Genomic DNA, 14,025 nt, shown 5'->3' with positions numbered 1-14,025 from the left:
GACATCTCTCATTCACGCGCTGGAACTTGAGGGCACTGCTGGAACCACTTTGACTCAATGATACTGAACAGAGAGGTCAAGGCTTTGGAGAGGGTAGATCTTGCCAGGGTCCTGGACTTTTTGGGTGCTGGCAGCTTGAAGTGAGAGACTATGCTCCTCTTTTAGGAACCCTTTCCTGAAGCATCCAAAGTCTTCCCTTTCTTCAGGGAAGCCTATGCCTAGGGAGCCCTGATGTGTTCAGAGAGATTTACTGAGGGAGTCTCCAGACCAGACTCAAAAGTTGGTCTATGATTAGCAGTCTGAGTTTAATCTCCATTTTCCCTTGCTCTGGGCATGAGAGCCAGGCAAAAGTTGTACTTCAGGGAGATGTACGACTCCCTCAAGCAACGGACACACTCTGAATGGCCATCGTTTACAGGAACACCCTCTCAGCACGAAAGGCACCTTTGAAACTTGGCGAGCCAGGAATGCCCTGCAAGGGCAACAGTAAGTCTCTTCAATGGGAAAGAGTGCAATAAACCAATTCTCTAACTTCTTATGTAACTATAAATAACTAGAGAAACTGTCATAGCCACTATCAGTGAGGCAGAACAGCTGATGCACACTCAAGGCAGACATGCTCGTGGTCCCTTGCAGGCAGAGGACTCGAGTGTGGTTTGCACACAATACCTGGCATTGGAGGCACAGGGCACATATGTAAGCCAAGAGGACACAGCTAGCTGAAAAATCTCTGAGCAAACGCATGAGAGAACCATGAGCGCTGGAAGTGGAGCTCTCACAGGCACATGACGACTTGAAGAAGAGTATATACTTTGCCTATGTAGAAATGTGTGTAGGTAAATTCTCATTAAATAGAATACCTGCGAATAGCAACAGTTAATGCCTCTGAAGAACTGGCACAGGGACAGATAACTTCTGGTCTCAATCCTCTGGACTGAAATACGTTGAGGAATGCATCACAGGAAGATATTGACCCTAAACACAATAAATCACAAAACGTGAAAAGCATGCAGGATTTTTGCAAGCAGCAGCAATACTGGAAAAAAAAATCCATATTGCCCAAGCAAAATTTCCATATTTATTTTTGCTTGTGATTTAACTTCAGAATACACACGTGCACTGCAACACAGGAAATATACTTTTGACAGCTTACTCTTTGAAGAACAGCATACCCCAGCAGCGCTTAGGTGGCAGGGCTATACAACACCCTAACTTAGTCAGGTGCACATTTTTTTTTAGAGTCATTGCATCCAGCAATGCAATGCCTAACTGATTTAAGAGCCTTTTAAAAGAGGAAAATCAAATGGAGAGAGAAATCTCTGAGCTGCAATTTATTTGCAAATTTGACTCCATTAACCATGGATTAAACACAGCCTGGGAGTGGCCCACAGCTTACAAAGGCAACAGAGAGGAAGCTGTGCTAGTCTATACACTATCAAAACAAAAAGCAGTCAAGTAGCACTTTAAAGACTAGCAAAATAGTTTATTAGGTGAGCTTTTGTGGGACAGACCCACTTCTTCAGACCCTTCTTCAGGGTCTGAAGAAGTGGGTCTGTCCCATGAAAGCTCACCTAATAAATTATTTTGCTAGTCTTTAAAGTGCTACTTGACTGCTTTTTCTTACAAAGGCAGTTTCTCTGCTCTGGGTGCTAAAAGCTCCCCATTAGACTCTGACAAAGGCTCACATCCCCCTGTCTGATCTGACTTGTTTTTAACTCTTTTGATAAGTACTGTTGATACTGAGCCATTTCCACCTTGCTGAATAGACCTTGTCAGCTCTGGCCCTCCCTCTTACTCGGACCCCACTCTTTATATACCCCTCTGAAACCACCCCCCCACTCATGCATCTGATGAAGTGGGTCTTTGCCCACGAAAGCTTATGCTCCAAATTATCTGTTAGTCTATAAGGTGCTACAAGACTTCCTGTTGTTTTCCAAGAGGGTTTTAGGCACCTAGGAGCCTAAAGCCCCGTGACAGTTGATGGTATTTTAGCTCCTGAGTGGCTCAACCATTTTGAAAATGAGATTTAGTCTCCTAATTCTGTTAGGTATTAGACTGCTGAGCAGAATATCCCAATTGCTTTAAACACAGGGCTCATGATTAATAACTAATTCACACAGTGAAATCATTTTGGACAAACTCTCTCTGCAAAGGTAAAGTGAAAACTCATGGCATTCTGCTGGCAGTCCTGTACAAGTATAAATGATCAGACATTCAGAAAACTCACTCTCTCTCATGAAGCTTCCTGCAGATATCATGGCACCCGCATGCAAACACATCTTCTAAAAACCATGAAATGATTTTGAAAAGGTCTATTTGTGTATGGAACTCGGAATGGCCACTGTCATACCCCTGGGAGAAAATGATACATGGGCCCTGAGTCCCCCCCACCTCACTTTTTTAAAATCCATTTTGTAGTAGCAGGGAAAATTTTCCCCGTTAGCACACTTCAGAGTTAACATTCCATTTCTAGATGGTTCCAGTCTTTCCCTTACACTACCCTTATGCTTCGATCACTGAAAAGTACCCTACTGGGGCATGCGCTAGTGTATGAGTTTCAACGGCCATTAACAAGAGTACTTCAGACAGTTCCGCGCATAAAATTTTCAACATATTTTTACAGAATAAATAGCCTATGACACTCTTAAGCATCAGGTTTGAAATATCTAAACCCATGAGGGGCAATGTAGGCTAGCAAATGGGCCCCATGAGCAGCCCTCCTTCGCCCCAGTGGACTGCAAGACTGTTGTGAACAAAATGGTCTCTTGGGATAGGGTAGTTTTGTTCACTGCACTGGCACACGTAGGATTTGCAGGTTGTGCTGGCTGAACCAGAGCAGTGCTCACTGGATGCAGTGGGAGTGCACAGCTCTCACAATGTCACGTGCAATCAGCACACACCTCACCTCACGTGCCCTTGCTTTACGTACGTGTCACTTTTCTAATATTGGTAGGAAAAAAAATATGTGGCTGAAAACCAGCAGAATCTGGCAGCCTTGTGCATGGATAATGACAAGCAGAATGTCTAATAGGTCACACACACAACCCCAATGGGTCGTACATTTCCCACCACTAATCTAAACTCTTTGGAATCATACATTTAATCTTCACAAGGACAGTTCAGCCTTTCCTACTTCCACGCTCTCTCTCATTTCTGTGCAGCCTTCCAGCTATTTCCTGGCTGCTCTGTGCAGCTGTTAGAGATCTCCTGGAGCTCTCTGAAAGCAGGGTTTTGCCCTAATGCTTTTGATAAAGAACTGTCCCATTTTTCTCTGTCTCACTGTCAATAAGCTGTTTGCCCTGCTGCTGAGGTCCCACACTAAGCTTTGCTCACTCTCTTTGCTGTAAGATGGAAATAACTTGCTTCCATACACACTAAAGAAATATAAAATATTATCCCCACGCTTACATGGATTAGCGCCATCTGCAACAATAAGCATTCGTAAAGAGCTGAGGTTGACATCTCTTTGATCTCGTTGAGCCAAAAGTGACCAGTGCATATCACGTGATTTTACTACTGCTACACGGGCTGAAAGGAAAAACATTTATTTGAAATAGGTTTCACAGACGGGGAACACACCCTGGGAATACCATGTCCTTTTGGGAGGGAGCTAAGTCTTGCCCATCATGCATCCAGAAATACTGCTATAAACAGTGTTTGCTGTATAACTGAATAGAGGAAAAAAATGACGGTGTTTGAACACCCATCAGCACCTTCTGATCAGACCATCTTTTGAGGAGAGGAGCTGGTTTGTTGAGGTAGGGAAAACCTGTTATTTCTAAACAGAAGTGAGGAGCTACAAACATCAGGAGTTTTAAGGAAAAATACTATGGCAGGAGGAAGCGGAAGGGTAGGGGCCCCTTCAACTACAAAACAAACGTTTTTTGTGAGCAGGATGAATTGCTACGTCAGAGCATGCATCTTTGAGGCTGGGACTTCCCAACCAGGCTCCAGACTTGGGGGAGGACATTATAGCTGCTTGCAATGCCATTCTGAATTTCAGATGTCTGACTTGCTTCTTTTTCTGAGATTTAACACTCACTCCAACTCTCATTGTTCTTGAGTATCAGAAAATACCCCAAATAGAACCTTTTCCTCTATGTTGAAAAGGCACTGGGTCTCTGGCCCCTAGCTCCTGTTTCAGCAACTGATCCTAAGAGAGGTCTCTGAAAGACCAGGAAGCTCTGTGTGTGTGGATGGGTGGAGTAGCAAGACAGAGAGAATGGATAGTATAACCAGAAGTAATGGCCACCAGTGGCCATGTTATAAGCTTCTACACAGCTGGCATACACAGACTGTGTCTAAACTGCGAAAACGGATGGAGGCTGCAGTCGAGAAATCCCGACTGCTGGATGGTTCATACCCTTCACCATTCGGAAGATGTTTTCACTTGTGATGGGACAGATGGATCAAGTAACAGTGCTTTCAGTTTACCTTTGTACGAGCAGACTTTCTGTATCCAGGAAAGTGGATTCACCTTCATTAGAGCATAGGGGATACTCACAACGTGCATTCTGTTCATTACACTCTGTAAGAGAGATATGTTCTAATGTCTCAAAGTGTAAATGAAATGTGGAAAAATTTAAAAGATCACAGCCGCAGCACACGTTCAGTGCCACCTAACAATGCACAAGCTGGCTGAACACAAATTCAAATTTACAAATTTCATGCGGTCTATTTTTCACTATATATCAGAAAATGATTATCTGAAGCCTTGATGTAGTTCATTCCTTCATATACCAAAATACCAAGGAAACCCTTCCATACAAAACACTCTTCTGCTGTTTTTGAAGATACAGACTAACTCGGCTACCCCCTGAAGCTCGTCGTCATCTTGCTCTCTACGTCTCTAGCCAGTCCTTCTTCCGTGCTGTGATTCGAAGGATATGCCTCAACCCGCAACTTCCACAAGGCTCTGTGGTAGACCCTCTTCACTTGCTCCAGCTTTTCTCTAGCAATCTCATCTGCAAACAAATGCAGCTGCATCTCTAGGTGGACAGATTTACTCCTTTGCTCAAGATCTGGCTCCTGTCCGAACTAAAATTTCAATCTGACCTCTCAATTCGCAGCCATCAGCTCTACCTTAGCACAGCTACAGCAGAACTTTTTCATCTTCCCCTGCAAAAGCCCTCCCCACCCTCTCCTTCCTCACTCAATGTGGACAACACCACTACCCTCCCCGTCACTCAGACCCACTGACTGGCCCTCCCACGGCTTCCCTACACTTCGTGCATGTATCCATCTGCTGCCTCCTGTCTGACACCAGCCTGTAAAGCTCTTTAGGACAGGATCTGTCCTCTTCTCCTGTTTTTTGTACATGTAGCACAATGGGACCCTAGTGCCCATGACTGGGCACCGAGGAATTATGATAATGTAAATACAATTCTTCATTATTTAATGTACTCAAACACTCACTGTTAAAACTCCGTGCCACAGACCAGCATCCCTTTTGAAATCCAGCACATTTGTTAACGTTTCAGCTGAAAAATTTATGAAGACATTGGTTATATTTGCTGAACACCACATCTACTGAAGCATCTGAGAAGCATGGTGTATCTGCTAAAGTGGCTGTGAAATTTGAATACTTCCGGAAAAGGAATAAACCAAAGTCACATCACCTGGCTTCCATCACCCGCACGCTGTCTGCTAAGGACTACAGCATATTAAGGTACTTGTTATAATAATTCTTGTACTATCATTTGTTCTAGAGGACACTACTAGTGAAACCTACAATTAAGGCTGTCTGGCACCCGATACTTTCAATTATACTACCTTATTTTTGGTTGCTTAGAATTCTGCCAATCTTTAATAATTTGAGCTGAAAGTTTCCATGCTGGGTTTTTAGCTCAGGTTGAACATACATTTTAAATTTCAGCTAAAAAGATTCAGCTGTTTTAGAGAATGAGGTTAGAGAAAAATGTTTTGTCCATGTTAATTTTCTGCCACCTTCTTTGTCTCCCTAAACTGACTGGACCGAGTATGCTGAACCCTAGAATCATCCTGCAGCTCCTCCTGGGTGACAGGCCTAGAATAGAGAGCAAGAAGATTGTCTCTCCTGTCTCCTCAAGGCCCACTGCTGCGCTGGTTTGTGGGCAGTGTGGAGAAGCAGCACATGAGTGCAGGGAGAGCAACAGGGCAAAGAGGAAGCTACATAATGTAGGGAAAGAGGAGAAGAAAAAGAGACAGCAGTAACAGGTGCAGAGGAATGCAGGGACAGAAGGGAACAGACTTGGAAGGGGTTGCGGGGCGGAGAGGGAACACACACCATTAGACAGAGCCAGACAGCAGACTGGAACAGAAGAGATCTAAAGGTTGAGGGTACAGTCCCCTTACGAGCCTGACATACAAACAAGGCTTCCTGGAACTGGGAAACTGTTTCTATGTCTCCATGGGTGGCCAGTCCACATAGAAAACAGTCGCTTACTATTGCTCCCTTTTACTCAAATAGCAGAGGCGTATGCTGTGGATCTAAAGGTCCTAACAATGCTGATAACCTGTGTGGGGATCCACATGGTTACAGATGATGGAATCTGTTTTGAGTTTGCTTTTTGAAAAAACAGCTTTTACACATATCGTTTCCTATGGCATATCAAGCATTCAAAAGTTAGGAAGTTCCATAAACAAGGTACTCTGCATAACTTTTAATTTGGGTTCCTTGGGAGCATGCACTATGATAGTTATAGACCCTCCAAACTGACCTCAGGCACATCCCCCCCACCGAGTCACAATGCAGTGCTACCTGAACACCAGGCACTTCAAAGAACAGACAACCTTACTGATTTAACAGCATGTCACAGCATAACTGCTATCGCTAGAAAAATGACAATTTTAAAGTCTAAAGAAAAACCTTAAACCACTTTTGCAGTATTCAAATAAAAAATTGCAATATGTAAACAAAACGTATACACACTGGCTCTGACACCTCCTAAATTACCATCTTACAAACCTGCAGTGCCGTAATAGTAACACATCTAAATTTCTTCATTAACTAAACCTGCCTATAAAACAAAGTGACCAAAAGAAATGATATGTATGCAGGAAATAGGACTGTACATAAGGAAGAGTAAAGGGGTTGTTTACATTATATGAATTTACTTTTTTTTTTTTGACCAGCATAATTGGCTGAGTAAGTAAAGTACACATGGACACAAAGGCTGAAGGCACTTTACAGAGTAACAGATTTCTTTGGAGCATAGGCTTTCATGGGCAAAGACCCGCTTCAGCAGATGCATGTAGACAAAGTGGATCTTTGCCCATGAAAGCTTATGCTCCAAAAAAAATCTTTTAGACCATAAGGTGTCACAGGACTTCTCACTGTTTTTGCGGACACAGACTAACATGGTTACCACTCTGATAATGGACACTCAAGACTGTGCCTGCGTAGTATCCAGTAGTGTTCTTTATATATTGTGAACGTCCAGGATGAGAACTGGGAGCTCTACACTTTGAAAATGCAGATTCTCAGCTTCCCAATGAGACACAAAGCACCTGCTGTAGCCTTGGAAGTCCAGTAACCAGCCTTTGAACTACTGAGTTCTCCTTCAAGGAAAGGCTGCTTTCAGAAATACTTCAATCCATTATATTTTTTGCTCCTCAAGTCTATACGATTAGAATAATATACCTGGCTTTGAAAGCAGAGAGAAAAAATAAATAGACCCAATCTCCTCTTCAGTATTACCAAAAGTATTCCTAAAATATATTTGTGCTTCTGCCATACAAAGTACGTGAACTTTACAACACAGTATAACAATTTTATTGGCATGTGTTTGAGTTAAGAGCCTTGTGAATAATGCAGCCATCCCAAAAGCTTGCTGATACATTCTTGTCATGTTACATTATCATATATCCAGCAACACAATGATTTTAAGGGCAGTGAGAGAGCCTAGAATACAAAACCAGGATGGTTTCCTGCTGAATGGAGACAGTAAATGAAGCAGGACTTCATGGTGATGCTGTGGGCAAGTCACACATCACATTCCACATCCAGATCACCACACAGCAATGAAACAGCCAGGCAGCCTGCACCAGCTGCCAGCTTTTCCTTGTTATGGAGACATATGCTTATACTTTTAATCAAAGGACTTTGTCCTGCACAGTGCTGAGCATTCTGATCACGATCCAAAACACCACAGAAGCATGTGAGTGGTTCTACTGACTTTAATGGAACTACTCACGTACTTAGAGTAAGCATCCGCTGAAGTATTTTGTGGAACTGGGCCAGAATGCTCAACACCTTGGAGGATTGAGCCAAAAATGACCTTGAACCTGGAGGGATTCAAACAAAGGTAACAAATATGATAGAAGCATGAGGAGGCACTTACAAATAGATTAAGTGGTCTTAAATTTAGTCTCAAAAAAAGAGCACACAGTCAAATGTGCAGTTTGGGGACTGAGACTCATCTGCTAATAGTCTCCCACTGGTAACAAATGTATAACGGTAATTAAGAGTCATTCTTGGTACTTTTTAAAAAAGGCTGCCATCGAAGATTCTGTGAATTCATTTTTAGAGAAAGAAGTGATTGACAGATTGAACATGGATTGTTTAAAACCCTGACTTAATTCACTGAAGGCAAATATTCTTCTAAACATTAAGAAGTATGTTGACAGCAGACTGATATTTGGATAAATATTTAACTAAAACAGTGAATACTGAACTTGTGACAACAGCTTAAATAGTTGCATACCCTTCCTAAAGGATTCAGATTTTATTAAGTTAAGACCCCTTACTGGTGTACTTAAAAATCTGTGCAGGTGGGGAGGGGGTGTTGCAACTATGATCACTGACTTCTATGTGTCTACTTTCTGATAAAGCTGTCAGCCCCTATTTATGTATATTTCATATATTTGGTTTAAAAATACAAATGAGCGAAGTACATAGAGGAGAGAGGAAGGAATCGCAGAATCATAGAATACAAGGACTGGAGGGGACCTTGAGAGGCCATCAAGTCCAGCCCCCTGCCCCAATGGCAGGACCGACCACTATCTACACCATCCCTGATAGACATCTACCTAACCTGTTCTTAAATATCTCCAGCAATGGAGATTCCACAACCTCCCTTGGCAACTTATTCCACTGTTTGACCACCCTGACAGTTAGGAACTTTTTCCTAATGTCCAACCTAAACCTCCCTTGCTGCAGTTTAAGTCCAGTGCCTCTTGTTCTATCCTCAGAGGCCAAAAAGAACAAGTTTTCTCCCTCCTCTTTATGACATCCTTTTAGATACCTGAAAACCGCTATCATGTCTCCCCTCAATCTTCTCTTTTCCAAACTAAACAAGCCCAATTCTTTCAGCCTTTCTTCATAGGTCACATTCTCTAGACCTTTAATCATTCTTGTTGCTCTTTTCTGGACCCTCTCTAACTTCTCCACATCTTTCTTGAACTGCGGTGCCCAGAACTGGACACAATACTCCAGCTGAGGCCTAACCAGCGCAGAGTAGAGCGGGAGAATGACTTCTCGTGTCTTGTTCACGACACACCTGTGAATGCATCCCAGAATCATGTTTGCTTTTTTTGCAACAGCATCACACTGTCGACTCATATATAGCTTGTGGTCCACTATAACCCCTAGATCCCTTTCTGCTGTAGTCATTCCTAGAGAGTCTCTCCCCATTCTGTATGCATGAAACTGATTGTTCCTTCCCAAGTGGAGCACTTTGCATTTGTTCTTATTAAACTTCATCCTGCTTACCTCAGACTATTTCTCTAATCTATCCAGATCATTTTGAATTATAACCCTTATCCTCTAAAGCAGCTGCAAACCCAATAAGCGTACTTCCTATGCCAATATCTAAATCATTGATGAAGATATTAAACAGAACCGATCCTAACACAGATCCCTGCGGAACCCCACTTGTTATACTGTTCCAGCAGGACTGAGAGCCATCAAGAACTACTCTCTGAGTACGGTTATCCAGCCAGTTATGCACCCACCTTATAGTAGCCTCACCTAGATTGTATTTGCCTAGTTTTCAGATAAGAATATCATGTGAGACCGTATCAAATGCTTTACTAAAGTCTAGGTATACCACATCTACCACTTCTTCCCTATCCACAAGGCTTGTTATCCTATCAAAGAAAGCTATCAGATCAGTTTGACATGATGACTGCCAATAATAATGGCTACATCTAATAAGTTTATGCAAATTTATATGAATGTATTTTTTAACACAAGTTGATATGGACAAATTTATTTGGGCTTAAAGACTGATCAAAAATTGGAAAATGTTGGCAAATGCCTACTACGTCAATGTGACCCATTAACACCTCCCTTCCCCAACCTCCCCCGCATTGGCTTATTTGCTGCACATTAAGTTACTCTAACAGTACACGAGCAATAGAAACACACTACTATTAGCCATATAGAAAAAAGGCCACATATTAATAATACAATAAAGAAACTGATCCCTCTAATACTATGAAGCATTCAGTTTGATCACCAGACGTTGTTGGTGATTAACCCTTTCAGAGTTATAGGATGTACCTGGATTGTCCATACAGCAAATCTTAATTCTATTTAATCTGATTTATATCTTAATTAACATGTTGCTAACACACATATGGCCATAAAAATACTTATTTTCTCAACAGTATACAACTAGATGGCAAAAGATGGACAGATACAAACAACTGAGCAAGGCCAATAAGGGTTTTGGATTAGAGCTACTTTATACATCCTGTGGATGAAGGTGAAAGTGTCTCCTTCTTGTGCTTTATATCTCATTACAAGCCATTAAACTGCCACTTTAATCCTGGAAACAAAGCATTTTCAGTGTTCTGCCAACATAAGGCGCAGTATGTTCTGCTTAATACAAATATCAATACATATAATTTTTAAAGGACGTTTACACAGCTTACCTTCCGCGTAGCCGCAGGCCTGGGTCAATGCATGACAGTGCGCTAGCAGAGAAGCATGGGATACAGTAATGCCCATTGTGGTGCCCTCTTTACTCGTCTTATACTGAAAGGGAAAATGCACAACAGTAGTTTAACAATTAAAGTTAGCCAACTAACAACGCTTAATTGGAGGGGTGATTTTTAAAATTACATACCGCATATGTATGTATTTAAAAAATGATCAAAAATTTAGTGTATGAGATATGTAAATGTTTGAATGGCAATGGTGTTGAAAGACAATGGTGTAGCGCATGTATGCGCACAGTATTTTGATGGGTTTCCTTTATCTTACCAGCCGTAAATTGTACGGACCCCTGAAATGGAACATCATCAACAGAACTGTCATCCTGCCACTTTGCTGACATTGGACCCCACTCCCCTCCCTTTGGTTTCTACCTAGGTACACGGTAAAATCTTTGTGGCAGTCACCTCCGTGCCTCTACGTATTTGTGCAGTGCCCAGCACCACGGATGCTACCAAGACACAAAAAAGTAAATATAGAGGGTGACTCTGGCCCTGTTCTCGAGTATGTCAGATGAATCTTGGAGGAAAGATGGTTCAGTTCTCTTCGCTGCAAAGTTTACACTTCTAACATGGTACGAGAATGTACAAGGGAAATACAGCAGCTCAGAGTGAAAGTCTGGTTGGAAGCCACAAACGCAAGGATGTGCATAATCGTGGAGAGGGCTGCTACTGCTGTAAAAACAAGAGCAAAAGGATTTGCATCTAGCCAACTGAGTAAGGGGAGAGCACAACACTGCAGTGACACTCTGGTGTCCCTAATTGTGCAGAAACAAGGTGTAAGAAGAAGTTACTGCACTTAGTTTCAGGGAGGAAATAAGTAATATGTATTTCTACAACTCCACAACTTTTCATGACACCTTACAGAGATTAAGAGACATTATCTTTGTACTGAAAATTTAGCATGTAAATGTGACAGACACTTAATGAGGATATAAAGAGGGTAAAAAGTTCAAATAGTCTAGGTGACTTAGGAAGCTAAGTCTCATCATAAGAATAAAAATCACTTCAGGCTCTTGCAAATTTTAACCAAAGGAACAAGCTACAGGTTGACAACTAAAACGATGCATATAACCATATGAGATAATCATGTACATCCTGATTGTCTGCAGTAAGGACAGAGGTGGAGCAAGAGGATAGATACATTCCGTACAGGAGTGGAAATCAGTAATGGAACCTGCGTCTCTAATACCAAACGATGCTTCTGAGCATCACATAAGGTCAGATATACAGGGAAGGAACGGAAAAAATGCTGGCTGTCAGATGACATGAAACAGATAAAGAGATTGGGACAAATTCTTGCTCTCCACTGAATAGTTATGTAACTTACAACCTCTCAGCACTACAAAGAGAAAGAACAATAAAGTGCTCCACAGAACAGTGGCTGTAGAGTAAGTATATGTTGAGCATATTATATTTGTTTACCTCAATATAAGCAATATCAGTGCTGGCACTTTGTACTTGTGGATGCCAGTCCTTGGCTGGTTTTGCAAGATGTTTTCCATCAATCACAAACCAAACAAGGCGAGGCCAACCTTGAATTCAAAGTAAGGTGAAAATTATTAAAATGCTTCAAAAGTAATATATTGATTTTCAACATTGTGGAACAGCAACAACTAGCTAAGCAAAAGGAGCCAGAATCATGCTGCTGGGGGAAACATGGAATGAAAGTCATTAACAGCTTGAGCACAGTGCTCTTTTGAGAGAAGCAGGCAATTTTCAGATTCCTCTGTAGTTCTTTCTTCATATGAACAATTAGATATGTGTAACCAGAAGCAAACTAGTAATTGCATGCTTGCATTCAGTATCCATATTCTTGGCCCTGCAAGAAAATAATGGATAACAAAAACCATACCTTTGAACGTAACCACCTCCCCTGTTTGAGCTTTTGGAAGACCTTTCTGACAGACATCTGTTGTCAAAGCTAAAGTTACGCCACAACTGCCCAAGAGAAATCCAATCTGTTGGCTGCCAGCATCCTAGAGAAAAATCATGCTATTGTAATATGGAAATAGTAAAGTTTAGAGTTCACTGCAGTTCTGCCATGTTTAGAACACATTAAAAATTGATGTGAATACACATGCATTTCCAAATGCCATGTTTGTCAGCCTTCACAAAGGTATAGTCATTTTCAATGTCTTCCTGTTGCCTGGTGCCCTACAGAAGTTGAATGCCTGTCTGAATTCCCATCTCCTGAGATTCACATTCATTTAGATGCACCACTTGGTTGTGAGGTGAGTAATTCATGTGTGTAATTCACCACAACAGAGGTGTTCCTATTAGGTATATAGCAGAGTGTTCAGTTACATGACTGACTGACTGATAGCTATTTGCTTCTGTTAAAACTGCCAGTTACACACATGGAAGTAAACAGGGAGTGGCTGGCTCAGCCTTTATCCATACCCAGGCTGGCTCAGCTTCTGTCCCCACCATACAGATTGGTCTCTTGCTCCCTCCCCTGCTGCTGTGCATTTAAATCAATGCAGCGTGGCAGGGGAAGGGGGAAAAGCCTGATCCCCAGGGTGGGGACAGAAGCTGAGCCAGCCTGTGTGCTGGCTCAGTCTTTGAAATGAAGAGTGGTAGGGTGTGCGGGGAGGGGGGGGAGGCAGTTAACCAAGTAACCAGCAGAAATTTTGTCAGTTACTCAGTTACCAGATTACCCACTCTCTAACATCCCTAATTCCTACCTCATTTTTAAATAAATCCACAAAAACTTCAGTCTGCTTACATTTATAAAATGCTTTTCTCTACTGCCACAGAGCTGTAAATGTAGCCTTTATAAAAGCCAGAAATGCCTATTTTGATCCACAATACTTAACGTTTATGACAAGTAAGATGTTAACATCTTATATTTACAAAGTATTGAGCTTTTAACATATTGCTGATATTCAACAACAGCTCATAGAACAGAGTGAATAACAACAACCTCTAATAAAAAAGGAGGGGTCATTTCTGCAGAACAGGCAAGGCACAAAAATGCATATTGAAGGGACAGATAGATAAGCAGTAACATGGAGCTATAAATAATACATTTACAGAACTATGCCAATGTTACAATGCTGTGTTAAATATGGTATACAAGTTTTTACAGGGCCATGTCAATGTTCA

General features: G+C 41.8%; 1 protein-coding gene across 7 annotated transcripts in view; it reads right to left on the bottom strand.

Annotated features, from left to right (window-relative positions):
- DIP2A (disco interacting protein 2 homolog A) overlaps positions 1-14,025 on the bottom strand; it is a 167,865-nt gene that overhangs the window by 55,977 nt on the left and 97,863 nt on the right. For all 7 annotated transcript variants that reach the window (XR_012646329.1, XR_012646330.1, XM_075000617.1 and 4 more), the window contains 7 exons: positions 12,773-12,896; positions 12,343-12,452; positions 10,858-10,960; positions 5,416-5,480; positions 4,435-4,528; positions 3,409-3,528; positions 861-975 (listed from right to left, as the gene is read on the bottom strand). Coding sequence is in view for 5 of the 7 variants with exons in the window: in XM_075000617.1 (XP_074856718.1) it covers positions 861-975; positions 3,409-3,528; positions 4,435-4,528; positions 5,416-5,480; positions 10,858-10,960; positions 12,343-12,452; positions 12,773-12,896 (731 nt within the window). In the remaining 2 variants the exon portion in view is untranslated. The remainder of the gene's footprint in view (positions 1-860; positions 976-3,408; positions 3,529-4,434; positions 4,529-5,415; positions 5,481-10,857; positions 10,961-12,342; positions 12,453-12,772; positions 12,897-14,025) is intronic.

The sequence above is a fragment of the Carettochelys insculpta genome, chromosome 8, assembly GCF_033958435.1.
Source record: "Carettochelys insculpta isolate YL-2023 chromosome 8, ASM3395843v1, whole genome shotgun sequence".
In the NCBI taxonomy this organism is placed as follows: domain Eukaryota; kingdom Metazoa; phylum Chordata; order Testudines; family Carettochelyidae; genus Carettochelys; species Carettochelys insculpta.
Note: the sequence above shows the minus strand (reverse complement) of the source record. Positions and strands in the feature narration are given on the sequence as shown.